This window comes from Protopterus annectens, chromosome 4.part0 (assembly GCF_019279795.1).
Source record: "Protopterus annectens isolate FY-2018-M chromosome 4.part0, PAN1.0, whole genome shotgun sequence".
NCBI lineage: Eukaryota > Metazoa > Chordata > Ceratodontiformes > Protopteridae > Protopterus > Protopterus annectens.
The window spans coordinates 1,482,542,793-1,482,563,205 of NC_056733.1; the positions used below are offsets into that span (position 1 = coordinate 1,482,542,793).

Sequence of the window (20,413 nt, forward strand, 5' to 3'; positions counted from 1 at the left end):
ACTTTTGGGGTCTTTCCATTTGCTGCAGGTGTCTGGTAAGGTACATCCCAAAAGGGGCATTGTACTCAATTATGGGCCTGATGAGGGATGAGTAAAGAGGCACGATGACCTCCCCTGATCTAGATGTGAATCCCTTCATGATTAGGTGGGCTATATAAAATGTTTTTCTAACCACTTTGGCCACGTGGTTGTCAAATGAGAGATTGCTATCAACTTGGGTCCCTAATTACTTCTTCTGTACTTAATGGATTACCACCTATGTGGTAATTTGTGGGCATTTTGTTTTTGCCAAAGGAGATGACTATACACTTTTTGGCGTTTAGCTTGAGGCCATGGCTCTGGCACCAGTTGTCTGTTTCTATGAGGCCCTTTTGGAGGATGCTTGTGTCGGCTGGAGAGTCGATTATGGCACCCAGTTTGCAGTCATCTGCGAACTTAGTCACCCACAGTCCTTCCGTGTTGGCTTGTATCTCCAAGAAATATATACCGAACAAGAGAGGTCCCAGGACTGAGCCTTGTGGGACGCCACTTGTAACTGGTTTGGAGTCTGACATGGTTCCAGCAATTCTAACCATGTGGGTTCTGTCCTTGAGCCAGTTTGCAACCCATCTAGTGACACAGGGGTTTATATTTAAGCTGGTGAGCTTATCTATAATGCCAGAGTGGGGTATTGTATCGAAGGCTTTTGCGAGGTCCAGGTAGGCTGTGTGGACCACCTTCCCCTCGTCAATGGCCTTGGTGACTGTTTCAAAGAAATCGACCAGGTTTAAGAGGCAGGATCTGCCCTTAACAAAGCCGAACTGGGTAGGATCCAGTGTCTGTAGGTCCCCAATATCTTTATTTATGAGGTCCATGATGATCCTTTCCATAGCTTTGCAGACCAAGCTAGTCAGGCTTATGGGGCGATAGTTTCCAGGATCCATTGAGGCACCACCTTTGTGGAGAGGTACCACTGTTGCTGTACGCCACTTTTTGGGTACATATCCTGTAGTAAGGCTGAGATTGAACAGTAGTTTTATGTTTGGGTTTAGCTCTTCTTGGAGTTCATGTAGGACGCAGCCCGGGACACCGTCTGGTCCCAATGATGCTGTGTTTTTTGCTTTGGAGAGGGTGGCTCTTACCTGAGCATCTGAGATGTCAGGGGGGCAGCACTCTGTTGGGATAGATATTTGCCCTTTTGGTGGGGAGGGGGGGGAGAAGTTTGCGCTGAACCTGTCAGCTAGCATGTTGGCAATGTCTGTGGGTTCTGTGTATTTTTTGTCATTTTGGACTAAATTCTGAGCATATCTGGGAATTCCCACCCAGGTTCCTAACATAACTAAAGAAAGCCTTGTGATTATCCTTAGTGTCCTGTGCAATTTTTCTCTCGAAGCTGGCCTCAGATGATTTTATGAGTGCCCATAGTTTTTTGCTAATACTGATCAGAGATGCCTTCCCTTTTTGGGATTTTGCTCTATCATGTAGTAGCTTCCTCCTTCTATTGTATAGTTTGTTTATGGCTGGGGTCCACCAGACAGGACGTCTGCCTTTGGAGGATTGGGTCTTGGTTTTATTTGGGATTGCATGATCCCTGCATTCCTGAAGGTGTTTATAGAATGCGTTTATAAAGGATTCTGCGGTCTGGGCCGTATTTTCCACAGGCCCGGGGGCTTTGAAGGATTCCACCGGAGACCAGAAGCAGACTCTTCCATCTTAGAAGAAGGAATTCACTGCTGAAGGAGCACTCTTTAAGGGAAATCATTAGGCTGTTATCCTAAATGACATGCAAATTATCTGACTGGGACTGCAAACCTATATGGCAAAAATCAATGACATGAAGGAGTAGTGAAGTGACCATGTGAGTACTGCGCTCACATGCATACCAACCAACGGGAGATCTCTCTCTCGCTCTCTCTCTATATATCTCTCCCGCTCTCTCTTTCCTCTTCACATGGCCACTACATGAAAGAATCCACTCTGTGTCTGTAGGATCTCTTGTACTTTCACAAACCAAACACTCCCACAAATACCAAAACAAGAAATCTAAATCCGCTTTTACAGATAAATTAAACAAGATAGAGAGACAGACTTGTTACTCAAATTCTCCTCTGGAATATACTCCCCCTGCAGATAAAGCAGTATAATACCCTAAATTCCTTCAATGAGGGCCTGGATAATTGGCTGGATATTCATAAATTTGGCCCAAGCTTTACTGGCACAGCCTTCCCAGTCTTTGGTGGGAACTGGTAAGGCATGATACTTGCAGACAGGTAGTCATGAACATTCTATGACTATATATCTATAAAAGACAGGATGTTCATTTTAACTTCTCAAATTATTACAGAGCAAAAGGGCTAAAGACAATTACAACACACTGGTGTTTAAATCTTTGGCACAAAAAAGACATGTGCGGGCATATTTTTATGCTTTTTATGTGCTATAACTTTTATTTTGGCATGACAGTGACACATTCCTTTTTTTAGTGGGTTTTCAAGCATAAAAATTAAATGAAACTCCAGATTATTTTGCAGCTATGCAATATGGGTGGTCCTTCTTTACTCTTCTGCTCTATAAAATGCATCATCCGCATTTACCTTATATTAATCCATGTACATTCTGCAAAGGACACTGTCAGACATTCTCAGTCTTCATAAACAACTTCCTACTGATTTACTGCACCTTCCACTTTTACTACAAGCTGATGATCTGGTATTATTCAAATCAAACCCTTCACTCTACCTTACAGAACTAACAGACAGATTTCCACTTATTCATTCATTACTTGGATTAACACTAAAAAATACTTTTACACTTTAGTAAAACAAAAGTCATGTTCTTTAGAAAACACCAAAAACCTTGCTAAGGCTCCAAACTACCCACAAATTGAAATAAACACCTTAATGTGTCTCCTATTGAAACTACCTCATTCAAATGCTTAAGCAAATGGCTTGACCAAACCCTCAAGTGTTAACATTAAAAAAAAAAAATGAAAAAAAAAAATTAAAACTTCCAATTCACTGCATAAATATGTTTCCTTTCCTTCCTTTCTCACTGCATAAATATGTTTCCTCTCCTTCCTTTTTCTGGTAGATAAGCCATTGAAAAAGGTGTACTTTTTGTACTTGGGAGCATCAGCCACGGGGACACGAATCACACACACAAACCCACACACACACACAAACACTCCGCACAAGAGAAAAAGATGACAGAGAGAGAAAGGATAGAAAGAGATTTTTTTTTTTTTGACTGAAAAGGACATACGTGTGGATAGAAAGGGTAGGAAGGTAGACAGAGAGAAAAACCTACAAACAACTTACTTAAAGACTATAAAAGACCTGGAGGAGCTCAGAGAAATGGCGACCCATGCTGTTCAAAATGAGTGGCAAATGAGATCTGAGGGGAGGAGGAAGAGCGGGGCATTATGAGTAGGGGAGGAGCTCAGATTTCGGCTCCAATGCTGAAATATACAGCGGTGTCGGATCAGAGTCCCATAGGTTTAAAAAAAAACAACTTCAAATCAGATATTTCTGATGCTATTTGTTTGCAGAAGTGCAAAAATCCATCAGTGTGGGATCAGAGGATGCCTTGTAGACTAGGCACAGATAACTGTACAGCAGTCTGTAGTAGACAGAGTAGGGGGATAGAGCTTTGAGACATACAGCTTTCTGCAGTATGTGACTGTGACTTTCTCTATTAGGGAAAGTAGAGACAGGAGTGCTCACCTTGGTCAGTACTGCTTTTAGGTTCTGCACATTTGTGATTCAGCTGGTTGTTGAGAAAAGCACTGCACATTCCAAAGCAGGGACAGATACTCTCCCTCTCTGTATGAACTAGGCTCCATTGTTAGAAGATTTGATAACCTCGTACAGGTATTTGGTAATATCTGAAATTTGCTGATAGCTGTCTGCACATGTCTCAAAAGTGTAATGGTATGATCAAGTCCAGATACCCACATTTTTGACTTCCTTCACACTTGTTTTATTTTTACTACTTGATTAGACAAGTTCTCATTTAAAAGGGGGGATATCGGTAGCAAACAGTCTGGTGTAATTTTTTTGGGGGAAATGCATAGTTACATTTGGTTGTGTGTACCAGAGCATACATATGCTAGACCATCAGACAGAGATGTGTTTAGCAAAAAATGACACTGGTCTACATATTGTATTGCCAAGGTCATCTATACAAAGGAAAACATTAGAATTAGATATGTAACAATGACAGTAAAAAAATAACGTCTTTCGGCTTTTCCTGGTTAGGGGTCGCCACAGTGAATCACCGGTCTGCTTAGGATTTGCAGTGGATTTTTACGGTGTCGGGTTACCAGCCCGGCACCCAACCTTCAAAGAAGGCACACCCACTCACGCACGCACCTACCTGCATATCTTTAAAGTTCACTCGACCACAGGGAGGACATGCAGACTCTGCACAGAAGGGGCTCCAGCCGAGAATCGAACCAGAGAGCCTCTTGCTGTGAGGCGACAATGCTAACGGCTGCACCACCGCAGTATGTAACAATGACAATAGTAATGAAAACTATAACAAAAAAAAGTTATAGGAACCCCAGAACATAGTCTCAAGAGACTCCTGGAGTGATGTTGTTTGGCTTATAGATACAAATTATTAATGTCTGAGGAGGCTCTTCCACACTTTGGAATCCTCTTTTGATCACTAATTTACTATGTTGTGAGGATGAAAGGTCAAGTGTGAAGGCAAAAATGTTATCTGCTGTCTAAGCTATAAGCTAACCTGCTGTGTTGCATATCAAATGTATAATAAAATATAATTTCATATGTCTAACCTAAATTTGAGACTGACCATCATAATTAAGGGTAATGTCAGAGCTACATTAGAAAAGCAGATTGAGATCATATTTTAGTACAGAATGAGAAGTTATGTACCTACCATAACGTTCCATGTTAGTTGTCTTCTCTCACCTTCTTTCTTGCTTGATGGGTTCGGAGCCGATCCTCGGCTCCACTCGGCTGCTAAGCTCGAGAGTCACTTTTACCAGCTCGAGGCAGCCCCATATCCCATGATGCAAGGCGGTAAGTACCCAGATCTCGTTTGATGACAAAAGGGCAATAGCACCTAGCATAAAAACTTCCCAAAGGAAGAAAGAAGAAGAGAAAACCTGCAGGATGGTAGAAGGACCAGCTCTGTATGGTCTTCAGAACTATCATTCTTTGTAGAGAAAGTCTATCCAGGCCTGGGGGAAGGAGGGAGGGTCGCAAGAAAGAAGGCGAGAGAAGACAACTAACATGGAACGTTATGGTAGGTACATAACTTCTCAATGTTAAGTTGTCAATCTCGCCTTCATTCTTGCTTGATGGGACCGCGTCCCTAGCACCTCTATCCTGGGTGGCTCAATGGAACAGACTCTTGAGGACGGTAGAGACAAAACTGGCTCTGTCCCTGGAGGCCAAATCCAATTTGTAATGGGAAACAAATGTATGAGGAGTGGCCCAAGTGGCTGCTGCACAAATAGTGTCTAAAGGAAGTCTAGCTTGAAAGGCTGTAGAAGTAGCTAAGCTTCTGGTTGAATGTGCTTTAGGTTTTGAGCACAGCTGTTTTCCCCTGAGCCGATAAATTTCAGAGATGACAGAAGAAAGCCATCTAGATAAGGTCACTTTTGAGACAGGAAGGCCTTTCTTGTTATCAGCATAGGAAACAAAGAGTTGATCGGATTTCCTGAATTGTTTTGTTCTGTCCAAATAATATCTGAGTTGGCGGTGGACATCAAGATAATGTAGTTTTGTTCGATCTGTTTGAATAGTTTGGAAAAATACAGGAGATCAATGGCTTGATTCAAATTAGTCTTTGAGGCGACCTTAGGTAAAAGGTCGGATTAGTTCTCAATGATACTCTGTCTTTGTGGAAGACCAAATAGGGGGGCGAACAGATAGAGCATGAAGTTCAGACACCCTCCTAGCCGATGTAATAGCTACCAGGAATAAAGTTTTCCATGAAAGAAAATTCAGGGAACAAGAAACAGCTGGCTCGAAGGGGGGAAGAATCAAGGATGTCAGCACTAAATTTAGGTCCCATTGAGGAGGAGGACTCCTGACTGGAGGCTTCAGGAGGAAAATTCCTTTCAAGAAGGCTCTACAAAGCCTGTGGGACATAATGTTGTGATCTGCGAACCCGACATGAAAGTTCAAGATAGCAGCCAACTGAACTCTAACTGTGGAAGAAGAGGAGCCCGCATGAAAAATCTCCGCTAAGAAATCCAAAACTGCTTGAACTGGAGCAGTGAAGGGATCAATATTCTTGGCTTTAGCCCAATAAGAGAAACGTTTCCATTTGCTTGAATAAATCCTCCTGGTAGAGGATTTTAAGGAAGCTACTAGGATGTCTCTAACAGGGTTAGAGATCATAGGAAGCCTGGCTAAGGAAGGAAGTGGAGCAACCATGCTGTGAGGTTGAGAGAAGGGATAGACTGGTGCAGCTGACCGGATTGGTGAATCAGAAGATCTGGCACTGGGTCCAGATGCCACGGCTGCACCAAAAGGTGACGATGGAGGAACGGAAACCAAATTTGTCGAGGCCAATAAGGAGCAATGAGAATCAATTTGGCTCTCAAAACGGTTGCTTTCTGGATAACTTGAGGGATCAGAGGAAAGGAGGAAAGGCATAAAGAAGTCCCTGGGGCCAATCCTGGGTCAGAGCGTCTCTGGGGGGATGGCCTGGCAGTGGGAAGAGAGAAAAGAAGTCTGGGCATTTGCTGTTTTGGGGAGTAGCAAAAAGATCGCAACATGGGCGACCCCATTCCAGAAAAATCTCTTCCACTATAGATTGCTTGAGAGACCACTCGTGAGGCATGAGAATAGCTCTGCTCAATCTGTCCGCTAAAATGTTGGTTTTCCCAGGGATGTGCGTTGCTACCAGAAACCGATGATAGGAGATCGCCCATTGCCAAAGTCTGAGCACTTCTCGACACAAGGGGTAGGACTTGGTTCCGCCCTGTTTGTTGATATACCAAACTACAGACATGTTTGTCTGTGTGGACTGCAATTGTCCCTACGGGAAGAAAGTCGTTGAGGGCTTGCAACGTTAAAAGCACTGCTCTCATCTCTAGGACATTTATGTGCAGGTGGTATTCGAAAGGTTGCCATGTCCCATGAACCATCCTGCCCTGATAATGACCCCCCCCACCCGATCAGGGAGGCATCCATGGTGACAGTGGCTACCGGGGATGGGGGTACAAAGTGTCTGCCTTGGTGAATCTGGGGAGAAGTGATCCACCAAGCAAGATGATTCTTGCAAATCTGTGTCACCAGTATTTGGTGACGCATTGGAAGTTGTTGGTAAGACCACTGAGTGAACAACATCCATTGAAGAAGGCGCATGTAGAAGCGAGCCAGGGGAAGAAGAGTAATGGCCGCAGCCATGAGGCCTAACACCTTTAGAACCATTCTGGCCTGTACCTTCTTGTTGGCTAGAATGATCCTGACGTGACTTTGAATGTCTGAAATTCTTTGATCTGTAAGGGTAGCTGACATCTGAACAGTATTTAAGTTTGCGCCTATGAAAGTAATAGACTGGCAGGGCAATAAGGATGATTTTTCGGAGTTGATCGAGATGCCCAATTGAGAACAAAGATTTATTGTGTAATCCCTGGCTTGAACAAGCTGATGCCTGGTGGTGGCTGAAAGGAGCCAGTCGTCGAGATACGGAAACACCTGGAATCCTTGACGTCTCAGGTGAGCCGTGACCACTGCCATACACTTGGTGAACACTCTGGGGGCTGTAGTGAGACCAAAGGGCAGGGCTCTGAACTGGAAATGACTGGACCCCAGCCGAAAGCAGAGAAATCTCCTGGAGCGTCTGTGAATTTTTATGTGATAGTACGCATCCTGAAGATCTATTGAGCACATCCAGTTGTCCTTCTGTAAGAAGGGCAGAATTGACTGAAGAGTGACCATTCGAAATCTTGTCTTCCTCACAGACTTGTTGAGTCTGCTGAGATCCAATATTGGTCTCCAGTCTCCCGTCTTTTTGGGGACCAAAAAGAACCTTGAGCAGATTCCGGGCTCTGAATGATCTGTTGTAACTGGCTGAATGGCTCTTTTTTGCAGTAGTTTTAAAACTTCTAACTCTGCAATTTCCCTTAGAACGGGTGGTACATCTGGAAGGAAATTTGAGTGATAGAAAGGACTTTCCTCGAAAGGAATTTTGTAACCCTCGGATATGATCGACTGTACCCATCTGTCTTGAGTGAGGGAACGCCAGGCTTCTGGGTACAGCGATAGTCTTCCCCCGACTGCCTCCAAGGACGGACAGCCGGGCAACATCTCAGGGATGCTGAAAGGGCTCGTCAGAGAGGCTCTCTGCTTCCCTGGTTTTGTGGACCCCCTCTGCCTCTAGAGCGGCGTCTGTTGTTGTTACCCCCTCTGCCTCTAGGGGTAAACTGACCACGTGAATCCGGCGTGACTCCTTGGGATTTGCGGAACCACATTTTGCCACCCTTCTGCCCTTTGGGGTAAGGTCTAGAAGGGGTGGAAAAACGGACTCCTACGGCAGAAAGAGTTTTGCCGTCCTGCTCACACCTGGTCAACGTTTCCTTCACTTGAGGGCCAAACAAAGCTGACCCGTCAAAGGGAGAGTTTGTGAAGGATGCCTTAAAGGGATCTGCAAAATTACAGAGCCGCATCCAGGCTTGGCGTCTAAGAGCCACACCTGTACCTGCGGCCCTACTCGCTCCATCAGCAGCATATGATATCAGTCGCATGGAGTAGTTAGCAATAGAATTAAGGGTTCCTAGCTGCGAAGCAATTTTTTCTTGAGCCCCTGCAGCTGTAGGATCCTGTACTACTTCACCTAGCTCCTTAAGGATATCCCTCTGGAGTCTGGTGAAGTGACATAATAGTTCAGCGACGCATAGCAAAGGTCGCTGAAGAGAACATCCACTTACCATATCTATCCATGGTCCTAGAGTCCTTATTAGGAGGATGGACAGGTACGGAAGGATCTGCAAGTTCCTTCTTAGTGGCAGCCGCCACCACCATGGCATCAGCGGGGACACCTTTTGTGAGGAATTGCTTGTCCGACGGGGCAGTAATAAATTTAGAAGGCCTCCTAGGGACTGGCTCTACAGAGTCAGGAGCAGCCCACGCCTTTCGAGCAATAACCTGCATAAGGGGGTCGAAAGGCGGAGACACCCAGGAGGTGGAGGGCCGACTTCCAAACGCTTCCAGGTATACTGACTCATCCTCAGAGGGATTATTGGTGGGCCAGTTTCCCCTCTGTCTAAGGAGTTCTAGGATGTCTGAGAAGGAGACATCCTCAGAGGGGGATCTTGGGGATCCCTCTGACTCATCTAAGTCAGTATCTGAAGTGATAGACTCGGGGGAGTCTACGTGTTTCCTCTTACAGGTCCTCTTCCGCGGAGCATCTCCTGACAAATCAGGAGAATCCTCGGAAGAGGGGGTTCTTCCCAGTGGGGAAACCTGAGGCGGAGGATCTCTGGGTCCGGGAGCAAGAGAAGTGGCAGAGATGTCGACAGGCACCATAGAGGGAGGAGCTAAGGGAACAGACTGCTGGCTGAGTCCAGTGGCCAGCACACTCTTCATCACCTCGAAGGCTCCCCTCCCAAGGAGGTCCGAGAGAACCCGTTCCGAAGAGCCAGGAACTCCAGGACCCACCGAAAGGGAAGGCTCCGAGGCAGATGTCGGAGCCGAGCTCACCAAGGCCGAGGCTCCAAGGGGGAGAGTGGGGTCGGACAAGGGTCCGATGCCACTCACCCCCTCGGAGGAGACCAGGGAAGCCCGACCACCGAATCCCTCTAAGGAAGGTGAAGGAGCAGAAGGGGGTATCTGTCCCTCAGCCGTAGCAGAAACTATTCCCGAAGACTCCACCTCCAAACTCTGGGGTAGAGTCGAAGGAGGAACTGCAATGGGGTGTGGACTAATAGTCATCTGTTGAGACGGACTATGTAGCATTTGGGCCAGTGCCTGTGATTTTAATAATCTACTGACCACTCTCTCTAAATCATGGTCAGAAAGTCTGGATGACCTGGAAGATCGGCTCCGATGGCTCCGTTCCGAGAGGAGAGGAGAAGCCGGAGCCGAGAGTATCGGCTCCAAGGAAGGGGACCTAGACCTCTTCCTCGAAGGAACCATCGGAGCCGACGAAACCATAGAAGCTGTCGGAGCCGACAACTTCTCGGCTCCGACAGAAAGTTTCGATGCATCGGCTCCGGCCGGAGCCGATACAGACATAAATGTAAGGGTGTCGGAGCCGATCGGCGCCGACACCGAAGCCTGAGCCACATGGTGATCGGAACCGATCGGAGCCGACACCGAAGTGTTCAAACCAGAATCGGCACCGATGGTTTGTGCAGACCAGAATCGGCTCCAGCCGGAGCCGATCTCGACTCTGAAAGAGTCGGTGCCGAGGCCGCAGGCTTGGACACAGAAGCCTGGGCCTTGGAAGACTTAGAAGTCTTAGATGGAGCCGACTTAGCCGGAGAGCCCTCCGGCTCAAGAAGGCCCCTCAAAATCAATTTATTTCTTCTCTCCTGCAGGACTCTCTGGCTAAAAGAATGACAAATAGCACAGGAGTCCTGCAGGTGAAGAGGCCCCAGGCAGTAAAGGCAAGAAGTGTGACCGTCTGTCAGAGACATCTTCTGACAGCACGAGTCACACTTCTTAAAGCCTGAGACCCTTTCTTTAGACATGGTGTAAAAAATACACACACACAACACCTGTCCAAGAAATTATTATTATATTATCCCAAAAGGAAAGACTAATCTGTCAATAAACACACACACACCCTAACAAGGGGGGGGGGGATGGGATGGGAGAAGGTCTGACTAAAAGTTTTAAGGAGACAGGGAAATTCTAGTCAGAATGGGACTAAAACTAGACTAAAACTATTAGAAATAAAGTTTAAGAAGAAAAAGGGGCAAAAACAGTAATGTATAAATCACTTACCAGGAGCTGGTAAAAGGAGGACCTCATCAGCGAAGCGGCATCTGGGTACTTACCGCCTTGCATCATGGGATATGGGGCTGCCTCGAGCTGGTAAAAGTGACTCTCGAGCTTAGCAAGTGCCGAGTCGGAGCAGAAGATCGGCTCCGAACCCATCAAGCAAGAATGAAGGCGAGATTGACAACTTAACATCTAAAGTTTAATGCAGAAAATTTTAGCAAGTGCAATACTGCATATATATCACACAACAGTGCTTCTATAATACATGAATACAGTTATAAGAGGACAACTGTACCTATTTAGCATTCCTACAGTAAGGCAAGTAATTACTGCTAAGTCTACTGGAAGAAGCTGATGGATGATAGTCACAGAAACAAGTCAGACAAGGGACAGGGTAAGTACAAATACAAGTTTTCTAGCTGAGACGCATGTAGTAATTACAGGGAGCTGTAAAGCTCTCAGTAGAAAGGGTAAAGACATTACGTAAGGTGTGACAGAAAAGGCAGAGATGAGCATCTTAATTTAACTTCACTTACCGTCTGGTTTAAATATTTCTCTATTACTCGAAGACCACATTCTTTCCTCTTCTCATCTGGTGTTACTTCATACTCTGCCTACAGAAAGAAAGTACAGCCAGCATTAGTTTACAGGTAAGAAAGTAATTATTTTAATTAGAATGTATTCTGTCAGAACTGTTAACTCAAGCTATCATTTAAGCCAAAGTCCCTGGAATGACCAAATGCATTTCAAAATACTATAAATCTTCCACAAGTTTGTTCTTACAGAACACTGATCACTGCAGTTAAGCTATCCCTACCTCTCTCTCCTGCTCCTCAATCATCCAACTACACCATAATCAACATCAGTCGAATGAAGCCAGCAGGTCACATAATATACATATATATTTAATCGTCTGCAAATATTCCTGTCAAATACTGTAATGATTGATTCTATTATAAACACACTGTTGGACACATTGTATATAAACAGCAAACATTCAAAGCAAGTAGACATAACAAATGCTTTAGAGTGCCACTCATATACCCGTTACTGCATATATTACACCAAACTAGTTTAATATAAGCAAATGCAAAAGCTTGTTAAAAGAAGAATCCATATATCACAGTCTATAAAACTTGCACTGCATATTCCATTAAGTCCAATATACAAATGTGGGGTCTATTTGACTGTCCAACCAATAAGCAGGAAGCAAGGACAGATTACTATGAATTCCAATACGGATACTTAAAACCTAATTAGTGAAAACTAATTAGATCACATCTATCAAATTAAGCAGTCAGAACAGTCCATCATATGCCTCATCCATGGCCTACAAACTCAACATTTATGATACTGGGGTTTTGCTTTCCTTTAAACATTTCTCCACTGAAGCCAACTATACCCAGCAATTTTGAGGACAGAACAGAAATCCTGTTAAGACTATGAATTCAATACATACACAAAACACCAACTTGGTCGAAATTAGTTAATGGAAAAGATACCTTGAAAGTTGGAACACACTAACCAGGAGACACCTCTCTACCTCTTAGCACAAGAATTATGGACAAAGCCCAAACTAATGGGGGAAGAAAGATGCAATATCTGGGATATATTTTAAATACTGAACTTGTATACACAGAAAGTTTTCAGAATAACTGTTTTTACATTAGCATGCATTTTCTGAATGATATGAAGTCTGAAAATCAAATGTCTGTCATTATTTAGTGACTTTAAACCTCAATGATTTGCCAAATTTTACATCTGAGGTAACAATCTAGACATTCTGTGCAAATGTACAGTTGAGAGGGAATCCTGGAGAAATTTCTCTCATACCTTTAACAATGATACATAACTGTTTTAGCTTTACTGGAAACCCTTCATCAAGTCTGAATGACAGACTGAATCTCAGACAATGCATCACTGAAAGCTCTAAAATGACAAGAGTCACTGCTGGAGAATGAGACTATATACTGTCCATCTCAAATCTTGAATAAAGAAATGGTACAATTCCTTTTGACAGTAGGACGCACATCTATTACAAGAGACATTTCTGCAACACAAGATGTAAACGTGTTTCAGTAAAATGGCCCTCATCATACCCAACAAAGTCCTGTACTTTATCTTCCCCGATGGAATTTAATACATTTGGCAATTCATGGTTTACAAACTCTGCTACCTGTACTATATGTGTGTATTTTTAAGAGAACTTCAGCCTCATTCAGTGCTCCCAAATGTACATCATGTGGTCTTGCATCCTATATGCACTGTGAAGTGTGAAAGTAGCTGATAATTGTTTGTGTATTTCGGCTTTTTCCCGGTTAGGGGTCGCCACAGCCGAACTCCGGTCCGCTAATGATTGGCAGTAGAGTTTTACGTGCTGGCTTGCCGGGCCTAACGCACAACCTTCAACGAAGGAATGCCCGTTCACGCATGTCTGTCGCCACACAGAAGACGCTCTGAGAATCGAACGAGCAACGTCTAACTGTGAGACGACAACGCTACCGCAGCACCACCACAGCAGTTCTAGCTGGCTTAGGCTATCTATATCTGTCTCATTATTTGAGTATTTAATCACAAATAAATCGATATATCTTTATTTTGATCTTTCTTTTGAGGAATTATGCAAATTTAGTCAGAAAGGCATCTCTCTCCAGAATTTACCAAAGAACTGAAAATTGTTGATAGAGAAATTTGATTTATTCTTTTAGCTGTGAAGAAAATACCCAGGAAGCATAAAAGACTACAATGCTATATGTTTCTACAAGTCACAAGGGAATGAGTCCTGAAAGTTTATAATACATTTGAATTTTGAGGTGGAATGAGACTGAAACTTGTGACTTATCAAAACAGTACTCTGAGTTACTGGTAACCAAAGAAAAATATGTCATATACCTACCTATTTGCTATTCCTAAGGTCACAACATTCCATTGAAACTACTGATGCTCATGTTAACTGAAGTAACAACAGGTTACCTTTGGTAAATGAAGACTAGAAGGCTGTGGGTTCATTTCCCACTCCAGGCAATTTGATTAAATTTCATACTTGCTGATACTAAATCACAGCCATAGGGGCATACATCAGACAATTGGATTCATTTTCAAAATTGCTGACACTGCAGTGCAGTAACAGGGGGTGCTGCACTCCTAAATGTGCCAGCCTTTGGATGAGATGAACGTTAAACCATGGCCCACACTGCTTCAGTTGGTGGTAGCTCAGGTGGATGCAAAAGATCCCATGGCACCTATCGAAAGGATAGTGGAAATTCCCCAATGCCCTGGACAAATTTCTCCTAGTAGTAAAAATACAACCTTGGGTCTTCCTCTGAAAGCAGGTCATCAAGCTAGTGGGACTAACCCATTCAACAAAAGATAAACAGACAATAATCAAAAGACTACGAATTTGATGAGTTACATGATTCATTTGCAGGACACAAAACTGTATGTGGTATCACAAATGATTAGATAAGGGACAAACTACTGAGAACCAGATTTAATAAACAGAAGGATGTGCAACTGAGTGAAAATACTTTGACACAGTCAACAGCTTACAGAAGAGTTTAAAATGTCTGAAGCTGCATGCTAGACAGTCAACAGAGCAAAATGAGTTGTACAAGACTTGGCAACACGGAAAAATTAGATACATTGTTGCTAAATTCTGTACAAGGTGTGGCTTTAAGAATGAGGAAAAAATATGATTATATGTGAGAAATGATCATGATGCGGCTGCGGAATGCAAAATGAGGTTTTTTTTATTGAGCTTGCGTGTACTGGCACAAAGTCATATAAATTTATATTTGTGATCAAAATTTGGGTTAAGAATGTACACAATTTAAATAATGTGCTATAATAAACAACAAAATGATGCCAGTAGAGAATCAGCTGGAAGTCAGGGAAGAAAAGTTTAAATTGAACTGTGGTGTTAAAACTAGACAATGCAGTAATGTCTGCTTAAAAGTTTGAAGCCTAAAATAACTGGAAATTGGATCTTTAGAAAAGAGAGGAGCAAATTACATAGAAATAATGGGAACTGTGGGAACAATGCATACAGAATGATGTTTTGGAGGAGGAAAGAGATTTAAGGAAAGGAAGGAATTGAATGAGCTTTGTAATGCTTGACTGACAATGACTGTACAGAAGATGTACAATGTTTTCAACTGAAACTTTGTCAATATGTTTTGTTTTCATTCACATAAATTACATTGTAAGTGATAATTCAATACAGATGTTTCTTGTTTAAAATTAATAACAAATTTTAAAGGCCTGAGTTTGAAAGAAAGTAAAAAGCCAGTGTTGTTTATAGTGCGCACATATTCCAGTCATATAAGCCAGAGGATCAGAAAGTGTTTACAAGTGAAAATAAAAAATACAAAAACAATTCCAGATAGATGATACTGCGAGTGCTCCATCAGTTTCTGGTGATTAGGAGGCCTGGCAAGGTGAAAACAAGTCACAAAATGAATGCACAGCTGCAATGTGGATCAAGAAAGTGTGCAGACTGATGTGTTGTTTAATTAAAATGTAAAGAATTACTTAACTGGTTTAGACTGCTTAAAATACACAGACAGACTCAAGAAAAATCCTAGTAGCACTGAGGAAAATAAATGAGAAGGAACTTAACAGCATGGAGAGCACTGATGTACTTAAGAAACACGGTGAGTCGGCTTAATGGATTAAAAGCGTGATTACTGTTGCAAAACCATATAAAACCATCTTTACACTGACCTATATATTCTTTTTAAAGTTGAAAAAGAGAGCACAATCTGCTTCATACAACTGAACTTGGGTCTCCCATAACAGAAGCAATATTTTTTGTTGTTTGAAGTAAACCAAAGACTGATTGGCATTCCATCCTGGATTTGCTTTCTGACTTACGTCTGCCGATTGGGATTTGCTTTCTGACTTATGTCTGCCGATTGGGATTTGCTTTCTGACTTATGTCTGCCGATTGATAGGATAGGTTCCAGATCCCCCAACTCAATAAAAGTGAGTATCAAGAGTACAAATGAAAGCTACATCAAAAATGTTCTAAACAGTGTATTTCTACACCGCCTATGGGAAGACAAAGAGTTTAAGACTTCCATTTATTACTATCAGCAGCAGCTGAACTGTTTCAGATAGCTGCTGTTCAGATAATCAGTGGGTCTGATGGTGTCAGTGTAGCAGATAAAAATACTACTGTGAAGTCAGAATAGGAACAAATGACGTAAAACTGAGTGAATTACTAGAGAGAGACAGAACATCCTCAAGCTGAACAAAATGCAAACTTCAACCTAAAGTACTAAAGTATGTGGGTCAAGGCCTTAATGACTGAAAGTATGAAATCAGATGCTGAACAGATAACTGCAGCAGTGAAAATGCCTTCTCCAGTGGACAAAAAAGTCACTCGGGATTTCTTGTAAAGATACATTATCTTTTGAAGTGTATGCCAATTAAATTTGATGGCTGTCATTATAAAAATTATAAGAAAAAGAAATATGAGGGTTGAGGGGGGGTGCAGCAGTCGTTGTCTATCATGACACCGAGGTGTAGCGAGAGCTGCTGCCACATGCTTAACTCTCCCCTCAACAGACTGGTGCAATCTTCACTACTGCCTTCCCAACCAACCCAGAGCCAATCACAGTGCACCATTGTGGAAGAAATGGACCCAAAAATGTCTGGTTTGTCCGAGGCAGACCCTCTACTCTTCAGAGGGGGAGATGGAACCACCATCCTAGGTGGCTGATGGGGCTGTCAAGTTGAATCCTCCATAATGACTTCACACAACTCACCCATTTAACTGAAGAGTTTAACTCCCTCTTGAGCTCTCCTATCAAAGCTTGTTTCAATTTTCTCTTACTGCAGTTACTATCAATCTTGTGCAAGTGTTTAGTCTTAGATGGAATTTAAACACCTACTTTTTATTCATAAACATGCCAAGTCTAAGACCACCCGATTCTGGCAGCCACTACAAGCCTCACACCATTGGCAGGATGAACTTTGATAACAGGGACTTGGGTCCCAGGGCTGGAGCCATGATGACTAACTTCTGTATAACACATCTCCTAATTGCCCATCTCCCATATGGGTATTGAGTGCTTTGGCTTTTCCATCTTCACTTGCTATTACTGAGGGAATCATGGTTAGTTTTTATTTTTTCTCTTCACTCGTCATTTATGAGGAACAGTTTTTTTCCCCTCCATTTAGCAATATGCTTAAATTCAGCAGGTCTCCACATCTGATAAGTGGTTATATTCCAAGATGGTCTTAGGATCATAGGAAGTTACTAGGCTATTGGCCCTGAGGCCCTTATAAAGCCTAGCAGAAGGGCAGAAACCCAACCCAGGCCCATTCTCTGCTGGAGCTTGAGAACCCATCTACTTGCATCCGTCACTCCCAAACAAGTCAAGTGATCTGCCCTTTAGAGACATCCAGGCTTTTTTTTATCCTCTTTCTCTCCTGGTCCATGCCCAGGGATTGGGTGTTGTCTCCAGTGCCAGTGGACAAGGAGTGCAAACAGAAGAAACATGTCAGATTTCACAGGTATCACTGTGGGTTCCTGGCCTAGGTTTGATTGCCCCACATTGCAGGAGGGCAAGGCTGGCTTCTTTGGTCAGAAGAGGCAGCTTCTCCAAATATTCAAGTCTTCAAACCAAAACTCCATTGAAAGATTTTATTATTTATTTATTTTACATTTGTTTACCAGGAAAGTCCGACTAGATAAAGTTCCTTTTTCAGCAGAGGTTTGGGGAGAAAAGCTCCACATTTACAACAGGACAACTGTACAAAATATCAAAACATTACAACAGAGAAGTAACATGTAGATATAGTGTAATACATACAGAGTTCTTAATACATCAGTTTTACATATATAGACTAAGGTTTATACACATTTGTAATAACAGAGGATACTGATATGTCTATCGACCAAAAACTTTTATGTATGTGCATAACTATGGAGATATTAACACAGATAAATAATGCTATATTATCAAGGAGAGATAATAATAGAGAAAAAATAGACCATGGAGATTAAGGAGAATAGACAACAGTACTTCCAGGGTGACCTTTGCAGACAGGAAAGGAAATAAAACTCCTGTCAGGATGGTTCACTTTCCACCAAAGGGGGTCACCCACTAAACTACACATATTACTCAGCACTGTCATGTTGGCACCCCATCTGTAGCCAAGGCATCCTCTTGTAGGGAGGCTATGGCTGTGTGGCCAGTGCAGAAAAGTCTTGCACTAAACTATCCAACTGATGGCAGCAATGTGTTGAATGTACAATGAGCAGAGACCTAATGGAAGCTTATGCAATGAACTTACTAGAAATGTCTCACTCATAAGGAATAACTGACATCTCTGGTATCTATCATGGAAGAGGTTCAACAGATTACTTAAGCCTATCAGCCAAGGATAGATGCACACTGATTCAGTCAGTGTAGCATGCATGCTGCCTAGACCAGTCTGTTATTGCTCAATCTCATGTGGCTGAAAGCTGCTTTTCTCTGTAAGAAAGTGAAGATGACTGCACAGTGCCAGATGGCTATTTAGCATGTCATAGTCTCACTTGTTATCAGAATTAACTAGACCGATCACTCCAACCATTAAGAATGGCCATACACCACTACCGACTATGAGCAACCTGTCATTGTATATAGTTGTAAAACGTTCCATATGTGTATGCATATATGTATGCGTGTGGGTAGGGAGTATTGCTAAAAACTTATCACAAGCCATTACAGAGTACATTTAAAAGGCAGAAGACAAGGTACCACAAAACTGCACAGAATATTATGGTGAACAAAGAACTTATGACTTAGCTGTGAAGAATAAGGCAAGAAAAAAAGATACACAGAGCAGACATAACACATGCAACAAATGATTTGCTTGGAGATGAACCGGACAATAATTAAATAATTCCATAGCTAAAAAAAAAAATCTTAAAAAGTTTCAATACTGAGCTGGCAGTGATGTGGACATGCAGATGTTCTGATAAGTGGCTACAGCAAAAATCAGCAATGAGGAAAGAAATATAGACATACTTTTCAATCAAAGAAAATTTTCAATCAAAGAAATCAACTGTACACAGTGTTCTCCATACCATCTGTGTACGTGACCTTGACCACTGGCTCCCCTGCACGCACCCATTCATTCTTCCTACATGATGAATGCCAGAGGCATTTGTTCCTCTGACATGGTGAGATTTCTATAGCTCATTCATTCCCTAAACAGGAGAAAAGCCTAACTAGCCTAGCCATTGAAGCCAAGTCAGGTGTTAGTGAGTGGTCAGGCTTGTAATACAGATGTCCCATACTTGCTCCTGTCAACAGCTTACAAGCTCCCCAACTGCTTCTTCACAACAGGGACATGCATGCTGATATATATGCAAAATGCCTGCCTAAGTGATGCCCTGCTGTGCAGAACAGGCTGTCTGAGTTTGTTACTGCAGAATTTACCCTCATATTCCTACAGGCATCAACCAGTACAGCCAGCCAAACCATTTCCCTCCCCAAAGGATGGGCAAGTGGGCATTTAGCCATAGGTTCCCATCTTCTCATGCCTGGTCTATCTAGCTTCCCTGTGCTAGATAAACATGTCATCTGGGTCATAGTTGGGGATAGATCCCTCTATGCCATAGGGCTTAAATGAGTACAATGCTTGATGTTCAAGACTAGCAAATTAATAGTGTCTAATGAGCTAAGGAAAGAAATGTTGCCATGGATTAAAAAAAAAGTGCTTGTGATGTGTTACAATTTCAGAAGTACAGCAAGAGCTCTAGAGTTACATAACATGTAATCATCATCAGCAACCCCATATTTTCCATTTTCTATATGGGGTCGGGGTATTGTGTCAACTGCCACCATCTCGATTTGATTCAATGCCACTCTCCACCCTTCTTTGACAGTCATGCCTGACTATCGCAGGTCTTCTCCCACACAATCCATCCATCTCTTTACTGGATTGTCCTTGTTTCTTCTTTCTTTCTTCCTGTCTGCCCAAATCTTCTTCACCAGATTGTCTTTTGCTTTTCTGCACATGTGCCTGAACCACCATAATCTGTTTTTTTTTTTTTTTTTTTTTTTTTACATTCTCTGCAATTAGAGCTACTTTGTCTTCTGCTCTAACGTCCTCATTTCTTCATCTGTCATATAGTCTGCATCCTATCACCTGTCTCAGGCACTTCATCTCAATCACTGCTAGCCTCAACTGCTCTGCCTTTACTGCCCACCTTACTTTTCAGCTTATTTGGCATTCTTCTGTCACACACTACCCCTGACACTCTGGGCCAGCTGGCTGCACCCACTCTGATTCTAGCTTTAATTTCTTCATTCATACTACCCTCTCATCAGTTACCCTTCTAAATACTTGAAGCTGTTAACCTGTTCCATAATTTTCCATTCTGACTCAGTCCTTAGAAGTGATTTCCCCATTTGCTGTTGTTACAACCATCTTATCTGTAGTCAGTTTCATCCCAAGTGCCTTCAGTATTGCATTCCGTTCCCTTATCATTTGCTGAAGTCTGTTTG

At 42.8% G+C, this 20,413-nt stretch overlaps 1 protein-coding gene across 2 annotated transcripts in view; it reads right to left on the reverse strand.

Moving 5' to 3' along the window:
* GRK6 (G protein-coupled receptor kinase 6) overlaps window positions 1-20,413 on the reverse strand; it is a 1,979,509-nt gene that overhangs the window by 972,865 nt on the left and 986,231 nt on the right. For both annotated transcript variants that reach the window (XM_044069323.1, XM_044069324.1), the window contains exon 4: window positions 11,444-11,521. In XM_044069323.1, coding sequence (XP_043925258.1) covers window positions 11,444-11,521 — 78 coding nt within the window. The remainder of the gene's footprint in view (window positions 1-11,443; window positions 11,522-20,413) is intronic.